Genomic DNA, 9185 nt, shown 5'->3' with positions numbered 1-9185 from the left:
CCTGACCAAGCTGGAGCACTATAGTACGAAGACCACTGCTCCCCTTAGCACTGCACCCTTTCTACCCTACCCAGCAGAAGCTATAGGAAGTGGTACCAGGTGTTCCCACGAGATCTGAAAGATGTTTGTGAACAGACTTGGGTGATCCAAAATGCATCTGCGTGTCTATCCAAAGTAAGCCTCAAAAGTCTGCCCTTCCTACACAGCAGCACTGATGGAACTCAACAAAATATCTTCTTCAGTTGGCTGATCGCTGCTTTGCTCCAAAGGTGCAAGGGAAACAAGTTCTAACGCTTCTCTTAGAAAAGAGATACTTTAGATACTTAACCAGTTCCAAAAAAACCCCAAAACAACCCCAAAACATCCACAAATCATTCTCACTCCTCTAACTCTCCAGGATGCCTCAGTGCATCACAGAAACTGGGATAAACATACACAACTGACAAGTACTGGAGAAGCGTATCGTAGACTATACACATTCCAGAGGATCTTTTAGAGCTGTGGGGGAGAAACCTCCACAAAATCAGAAGTTCAACACAAGAAACTGCTGAGCAAAATGCTTGACCTTATGCATATGAAAAATGGGCTCATTACGGCTGACAAGACAACTCAAAGTAGGGAACATATTGCTTTCAGTGAACTGGAACTTTCATGTTAAAATACTATCCAATATTCCTCTCTTGCTGCTGACCAATACACTTCTGTTAACCTGTGGCTGGCCTCACCTCCACTGCAATCCAAAGGGCACCTCGTGTTTCCAATGACTGTATCGAATCGACCGATTTCTTTCCCGCACTGCATCAGTTCCTTAGCCAGCTGTTCATCCAGGTTTGTACTGCGAAGTACGGTCTTTCCCAGAACAACCTCTTCAAATTGAGGTTTGAAGGGGTTCCTCCACACTGCCGGGTTATAACCACTGAGCCTGGCTCCAGACCTGCAGGAAAAAGACACAGACGTGGCTTTACAATGCAGTTAATCCTTTGTTTCCACAGACAAAGCACACATCTTGACCCAATCCTGCTTCTGCTAAAGGTGGCAATTTTGCCTCTGAATTCACCAAGAGATTGTTTCTGCATGCCGAGCTGCTTCATTACAAATCAATTCTGAAGGAACAAAGTTCTTCCTTTTGGACCATATGTTTTATCTTATCTCATACTTTTCATACAGGGCAGAAATCTCCTTCTCCTCGTGTTGTCACATCTCCAACACGACAGCATTTGGTTTATCCAGAGGCAGATATTGCCTCTTCTTTCAAAGTTACGGAAGCAAAATAATCCTGCAGTTTCCTGCAAGAAACTGTTCTGACCATCAACCACCTACTTGCAGAGAGATGCTCTACTCTCCTACAAAGATGCTTTGGTTTGAAGAAAAGAAAGAAATCAAAAGGGAAAATACCTATTCCACCAGAAGTGCCAATACAAACAGTGGTTACGTTGGAACACTTGGCACGATACAACAGTTTGATCAGCTCATGCGACACGATTGAAATAGAAGGAATGCCCATACCGTGCTGAAATGAAAGCAGAAATTCATATTCCACATTCACACAGACAACGCAAAAAGGAGCCAGGCAGTATCTCCTTACTGATCATTTTTTCCCCCCAATGTCACCTAATTCACTCCCACAAAAAACCTAACCTCTCGGCCTACTGAAAGGCAGGGAAACAGGCAAACAAAGACTCTCACTGGCTTTAATAGGCTACGGATAAAGTACAATATTCCTCAAAATCATTAGTTATACAATATTTACATTCTTACAAGCAGAAGTAGTGTCCTTTCCTAATAGCTGATGAACCCACTTCATCACAGAAATGCCCTTTAACACACAAAACCCCCTCACTATGGTTTTTTTTAGCAAACTGAGGTGCTCGTGAATAGTTAAATTCTTTCAAAACACAGATATTGTGGTTTAGCTACAAAGCTCAGCAAATGTGAGTCCACCTTCACGTTCACCATAATGCAATCATTACAGCTCAAAAGATGCATAATGATACTACAGCGATGCAATTGCAATTGAAGCCTGTAATCACATCTACAAATTAAAGGTATGAAGTTTTAGAATGCATACGTGGCAGCACAAGTCCCATGGAATGCTACTCTCAGGCCATGTTAGCACATTCGACAATGCTACTGCAGGTACTGAGCTCTGCATGCAATACAGCCCTTTTTTTCCAGCACCCCCCATGCATCAAGTGATCCTTTCCCCCCATTATTCAGGATACGGAACAGGGACAAGGCAACAGCGAGCCTGATCAAAACATTTAGAAGGACATTCCTGCAGTGGTCCACTGAGGAAAAAGGAGACAAGAAAGGAATGAAGGGCTCAGAGATTTGCTCTCTTACAATAAAGGGCTGAGAAGGAATTCTCCATTAGCTGACTGCACTCTTTTGAGCAGGCTGATACAAACTTAAAAACCTGACTCGGTCTACTGAAAGTGTTTAAGAGAAATGTGCCTTCACATTTTCTGCTTTGAATAGAATAATTGCAATGTGTTGCCTATCTGTTGAAGTGAGGCACTCACACTGACGGACAAAACAGGTCCCACTTTGTACCCTGCGTAACGCTCAGATGTTACGACAGTCACTCTGTCCCTCCGCTACGGCTCTTATTGCCCCGATCGCCGCCCCTCCGGCCCTGTCGAAGGGGCACCCACAAATCCTGTGCCCCCTTCCTTCCCCCGCCCCGAGGGAACCTCCCTCCAAGGGAACACTGCCGCCTCCTCTCCTCTCCTCGCCGCCCCCAGCCCGGGCTCTGCGGGAGCCTCATCGCTTCGGTCCCCACCCGACCCTCCTCCGGATTAAACGGCTCTTTGGCATTCAGAGCCCGACAGAGCAAATCTTCCACAGATCCACATTCTGGCCAAGACGAGGAGTCCGATCTCATTTCCTCCCTCGTCCGTTCTACCGTACAATCCCGGATCATTTCAGTTTTGTCCTCTCCCGTAGTGGCCGAATTATGGTTCCGTGACCTCAACACCCCGCAGGGGCTGTCCGGGGGAATCCCTGCCGGCAGCCTATGGCTCCCTTCGTCCTCGGGGCCCATCTTATCCCATCCCCGCCCCATCTTGCCCGGGAGGCTCTTACGGCCACTGCACACTCTCTTCGCCCCTCCAGCGCCGAGGGAAACCGCGCTGAAAAGGTCTCCGCACTCCTCCTCACACGCTCGCGTCCCTTCTCCCCCAGCATCCAGAGGGTGTCCCTCACCTCCAATCCCGACAAACCGGATAATACTCACCAGCCCGAGTTCCTATCCGCGCCTTTGTGCAGCTCGAGCGATGCCGGAGGAGCCCCGAAGGAGCCGTTAACAAAGAGGCCCATCCGCCCCCCTCCCGTCAGAACGACGAGGCCCATCCGTGTCTCTCCAGAAGGGTCAGCCCAGGCGGCCGATGGGCGGCGAGCGGCGCCCCCCGGGAGCACTGCCCCTCCCTCCGCTGAACCCGCACCACCCCCAGGCTGGCGGCACCCAGGAGAGACAGTTTGGATCTCCCCCACCCCCCCGAGCCAAAAATGCCAAGAGCCTGTTTATTCCCCTAAGAGCTGATCTGATTTTCGCCTGGAGGTTGGAACTTTCAATCCCCTTTTCTTTCCACCGTTTTTCTATGCCTACATTGAACCCACCCCACGGCTGAACTAAAGCAGAACAATCCGCTACATTTTAAACAATCATTAGGGTTTTCTCTTTCCCCCCTCACAGCCCATCGCGAGGGTCGTTAGGGGCAGCATTACACGTCCTCACGGGCCATTGTTTACGGGCACAAAGACAACCGTTCCTCCCCTTCCCTCGCACTGCCAAAGGCAGCTGAGAAGGTGTCCCCCCGGACAGAGGAGGGAGGGGGGCGGGCGGCGCCCGCTGCTGCAGCGCCTCTCCCCGCGGCAGCCACCGCCGGCCCCGAGCTCAGCCCGGCGGGGAGAGCGGGGCCCGCTCCGGCACTGCCCCCGCCCGGCCCCGCGGAGCGCCCCGAGGGGCGGGAGAGGAGCGGCCCCGCTCCGCGGGAGGTCTGCCTTGTGCCGCGGCAGCTGCGGTGTTCCCCAGCGCCAGGTGAGAGCCGAGCCCGGCACGGGGGGCTGCGGGAACCCTGCACCGCGCAGCGGGAGCGGCGGAGCCGCGGGACGGGGGGGGGAACGGGTGGGGAGCGGGAGGATGGGGGATAGCGGCAGGAACGGGGGTGCGGCGGGAACGGGGGGGGAACGGATGGGGAGCGGGAGGATGGGGGATAGCGGCAGGAACGGGGGGGGGAGGATGGGGGATAGCGGCAGGAACCGCGGAGCCTTGGGAACGGGGAGTGAACGGATGGGGAGCGGGAGGATGGGGGATAGCGGCAGGAACGGGGGTGCGGCGGGAACGGGGGGGGAACGGATGGGGAGCGGGAGGATGGGGGATAGCGGCAGGAACGGGGGTGCGGCGGGAACGGGGGGGGAACGGATGGGGAGCGGGAGGATGGGGGATAGCGGCAGGAACGGGGGTGCGGCGGGAACGGGGGGGGAACGGATGGGGAGCGGGAGGATGGGGGATAGCGGCAGGAACGGGGGTGCCGCGGGAACGGGGGGGGACGGATGGGGAGCGGGAGGATGGGGGATAGCGGCAGGAACGGGGGTGCGGCGGGAACGGGGGGGGGGAACGGATGGGGAGCGGGAGGATGGGGGTAGCGGCAGGAACGGGGATGCGGCGGGAACGGAGGGGGAACGGATGGGGAGCGGGAGGATGGGGGATAGCGGCAGGAACGGGGGTGCGGCGGGAACGGAGGGGGAACGGATGGGGAGCGGGAGGATGGGGGATAGCGGCAGGAACGGGGGGGGAACGGATGGGGAGCGGGAGGATGGGGAATAGCGGCAGGAACGGGGGAGCCGCGGGATGGGCGGCGCTGGCGGGCGGGAGGAGGATGTTTCGTCGTCAGACATTCATGTTTTGTTTGACCCCCGGCAGCTGTAGGTGCTTTAGAACAGTGTGAATAAACACAGTTTGTTCGGGGGATAACTCGTGTGCTCCTTAGAGTTTGAGGCCAAAGAGTTCTGCCTGCGAGCTTTGGCTCTGCTGTAAATCCGTGGCGTTGGTCCTGTGCACACGTAATGATACGGTTCCTTTTATGGCCCATTTTAGCCCTGGGACTAAGTCTGCAATCAGATCCGGATGGACGGATAACCGGGAAAAGTCAGTACCGGTCCCTCCCTGCAGTGAGGCGGTGGTGGAGGAGTGCTGCTGGTAAAGTTATGAGCTGAGGGATGGTGAAATGCAGGCAGTGCTGAGGAAGGGAGCTGCGAGGCCTGAGGGCAGTGGGGGCTGAGGCGCCGCGTGAGTGTCTCTGTGCTTTTATAGAGGCCTCGCCTTTTCCCAGTTTATTCCCTGGAGAGGAGCGTTTATTGCTGGCGTTCTTACAAAGAAGGAAATATTTTTGCTTGAGAACAAATTGTAAAGTGATCTCAAATTGTCCCCTCTTTGTATGCCGAAGCTATTCCAGTACCATCGCCACAGACAGCTGTTCATTGTGCCTCAGTGTGTGCCCCGTGGGGTGTGGGGCAGAGTCCCACAGAGCCGAGCGGGAGTAGTTCAGAGGAGGCAGTTCTGCTCACCCGAGCGGGCAAACTCCGGGCTGTGTGTGCCTTCCTGAAGAGCCGTGAGCCTGCTCGTTATTTCTCCTGGAGTCCAGCAGGTCTCTCGAGGGGAAGAAGAAAGGCAGCCAAAGCCTTTGGGTTCCACCTCGGGTGGGGTTTGTGTGAAGAGAGGCAAATGGGGCCCTGGGAGATGGAAAGGAATTACCTCTGAAGGTGGGAAAGAATCCCCCGTGTCGGCTGCTTTTTCAGCTGCTGGAGGTGGTGGTCTGTGGTGGTCAGGGACAAATAGGGTGGGTTGGGATGGCAGCTCTGCCTTTGGCCTTGCAGCTGCCGCTGGATGGTGAGTGACACGAGAGAGCATGGGGAGAATTTCAAGGACAGAAACAATTGATACATTCAGAATATCGGGGTTGTAAATCTTATCTTTGCTTTCTGAGGAACAGTTTGGTGGCCTCAGCGCGGGCATCTCGGCCGCTGTAGGCTTCTTAAGGGAACCAACCAATCCATGCTGCCTAGGACTGACCCATGAGGGGTGGGACGTAGAGAAAAGCACTGTCTTTCTGGAGAGGCAGACAAGATAACCCAAACCATCTAAAAGAGCACTGAGTGCCTATGTTTAGGCTTGAGAGTTGTTCCTGGAAAGTCTTAACAATTTTTTTGCATAAGCTCCAGGCAAACTCTTTTGTTTGTCTCCTCTGACAAAGCAGTTTGAATTTGCTGAGCTGTGGTGTGGTTGTGGTGAGACTTCATTAAGCTATTAAGTCATCTTCTTGTGTCTGGAAGACATTTATTGCTTGATTTCATCTCCCAGAAAGTACTCAGGAAGTATTGGCCAGTATTTTGCTTCAGCTTGTGATTAGTGACGAGCCTTCCGTACCTGTTCCGGTTGAACTGGAAGCATCAAGCACAGATGGCAGATATTTGATGAATCGTTCAGCTTGCTTGGTTAGTCCTCTGCCAAATTTTCCTTGAATGTGATCCCACATGCTAAGTAGTTCAGTTTTCCTTCCTTGCCTTGTTTCTTGATTCTTCAGAAAGTTTTATATATATATATTTTTTTTGAAGCTATCTCGCATCCTTCCGGGAAGCAACGTAAGAGGAAGCAAACTCTTTTTACCTCTTCCTTGCTTTCCCTTTTTCTTGTTTTGTTTTTTTCCCTTTCCATGTTTTTCTCTGTGCTTCAGATTTCCATGGCTTTTTTCCTCTCCTGTTTCAGATCCTCCGTAGTATTGTTACCAGTCTCATGTTGTAGAGGTTTTTCCTCCTGGCTGGATGACACGAAGTTACAGGAAACGGTATTGCCAGAAATCCCCTTTTTGCCTGTCTACAAAGCCCAAATCTTCCCACCTCTCTCAGGTTCCTGGGAGGGTCAGTCAAAATGTAGAAGTGAGGCTTCCCTTTCAGCTTTGATGTAGGTGGTCTGTGTAGTAAGGGGGTCTATTGAATATCCCCTGGTCTGGCTCCCATTGTGCCTCTCACCATAAAGACCCACCCTGCTTCACAGGTCTGATATTGGTTAAGATAAAGGTTGCACTGTTGCAAATGCCCTCTACCATCTGAGCTTTTCTTCAGCCATTTCACCCTGTGTAATGAACGGAATGTTAAATAACAGATGTTATTTTCCATAATTATTCTTCATGGGCTTTTTAGAATGATCGTGAGAAGAACCACATCTGGGAATAGATTTTTGTTGACTGAAGATGTTTGCATGCTCATGTTGATCTTTGCGTGTTCTTCTATATACTGAATCGTGCAATTGACTCTTGTTCTGTTGAATATCATCCGCCTCAGTTTGTATGTGTTGGAGGAAACCTTTCACGGGTGAAAACTTTTATTGCCTACGTAGCTGAAGAACTGGGGCTTGGGAGCCCTGGTAGTGGCAGGGTACAAAGTGGGACCTGTTTTGTCCGTCAGTGTGAGTACCTCACTTCAACAGATAGGCAACACATTGCAATTATTCTATTCAAAGCAGAAAATGTGAAGGCACATTTCTCTTAAACACTTTCAGTAGACCGAGTCAGGTTTTTAAGTTTGTATCAGCCTGCTCAAAAGAGTGCAGTCAGCTAATGGAGAATTCCTTCTCAGCCCTTTATTGTAAGAGAGCAAATCTCTGAGCCCTTCATTCCTTTCTTGTCTCCTTTTTCCTCAGTGGACCACTGCAGGAATGTCCTTCTAAATGTTTTGATCAGGCTCGCTGTTGCCTTGTCCCTGTTCCGTATCCTGAATAATGGGGGGAAAGGATCACTTGATGCATGGGGGGTGCTGGGAAAAAAGGGCTGTATTGCATGCAGAGCTCAGTACCTGCAGTAGCATTGTCGAATGTGCTAACATGGCCTGAGAGTAGCATTCCATGGGACTTGTGCTGCCACGTATGCATTCTAAAACTTCATACCTTTAATTTGTAGATGTGATTACAGGCTTCAATTGCAACTGCATCGCTGTAGTATCATTATGCATCTTTTGAGGTGTAATGATTGCATTATGGTGAACGTGAAGGTGGACTCACATTTGCTGAGCTTTGTAGCTAAACCACAATATCTGTGTTTTGAAAGAATTTAACTATTCACGAGCACCTCAGTTTGCTAAAAAAAACCATAGTGAGGGGGTTTTGTGCGTTAAAGGGCATTTCTGTGATGAAGTGGGTTCATCAGCTATTAGGAAAGGACACTACTTCTGCTTGTAAGAATGTAAATATTGTATAACTAATGATTTTGAGGAATATTGTACTTTATCCGTAGCCTATTAAAGCCAGTGAGAGTCTTTGTTTGCCTGTTTCCCTGCCTTTCAGTAGGCCGAGAGGTTAGGTTTTTTGTGGGAGTGAATTAGGTGACATTGGGGGGAAAAAATGATCAGTAAGGAGATACTGCCTGGCTCCTTTTTGCGTTGTCTGTGTGAATGTGGAATATGAATTTCTGCTTTCATTTCAGCATGGTATGGGCATTCCTTCTATTTCAATCATGTCGCATGAGCTGATCAAACTGTTGTATCGTGCCAAGTGTTCCAACGTAACCACTGTTTGTATTGGCACTTCTGGTGGAATAGGTGTTTTCCCTTTCGATTTCTTTCTTTTCTTCAAACCAAAGCATCTTTGTAGGAGAGTAGAGCATCTCTCTGCAAGTAGGTGGTTGATGGTCAGAACAGTTTCTTGCAGGAAACTGCAGGATTATTTTGCTTCCGTAACTTTGAAAGAAGAGGCAATATCTGCCTCTGGATAAACAAAATGCTGTCGTGTTGGAGATGTGACAACACGAGGAGAAGGAGATTTCTGCCGTGTATGAAAAGTATGAGATAAGATAAAACATATGGTCCAAAAGGAAGAACTTTGTTCCTTCAGAATTGGTTTGTAATGAAGCAGCTCGGCATGCAGAAACAATCTCTTGGTGAATTCAGAGGCAAAATTGCCACCTTTAGAAGAAGCAGGATTGGGTCAAGATGTGTGCTTTGTCTGTGGAAACAAAGGATTAACTGCATTGTAAAGCCACGCCTGTGTCTTTTTCCTGCAGGTCTGGAGCCAGGCTCAGTGGTTATAACCCGGCAGTGTGGAGGAACCCCCGTCAAACCTCAATTTGAAGAGGTTGTTCTGGGAAAGACCGTACTTCGCAGTACAAACCTGGATGAACAGCTGGCTAAGGAAC

General features: G+C 50.5%; 1 protein-coding gene across 1 annotated transcript in view; it reads left to right on the top strand.

Moving 5' to 3' along the window:
• The first annotated feature begins 4852 nt into the window (after positions 1-4852).
• The window catches only part of LOC128850880 (uridine phosphorylase 1-like), a 5508-nt gene continuing 1175 nt past the window's right edge, over positions 4853-9185 (top strand). The window contains 6 exon segments of the mRNA XM_054055897.1: positions 4853-4926; positions 6767-6845; positions 7342-7427; positions 7429-7465; positions 8478-8592; positions 9054-9175. Of these exon segments, the coding sequence (XP_053911872.1) occupies positions 4853-4926; positions 6767-6845; positions 7342-7427; positions 7429-7465; positions 8478-8592; positions 9054-9175 (513 nt within the window).

The sequence above is a fragment of the Cuculus canorus genome, unplaced genomic scaffold (genome assembly GCF_017976375.1).
Source record: "Cuculus canorus isolate bCucCan1 unplaced genomic scaffold, bCucCan1.pri subtelo1, whole genome shotgun sequence".
Classification (NCBI taxonomy): Eukaryota; Metazoa; Chordata; class Aves; order Cuculiformes; family Cuculidae; genus Cuculus; species Cuculus canorus.
This window is presented reverse-complemented; position numbering and strand designations above follow the sequence as displayed.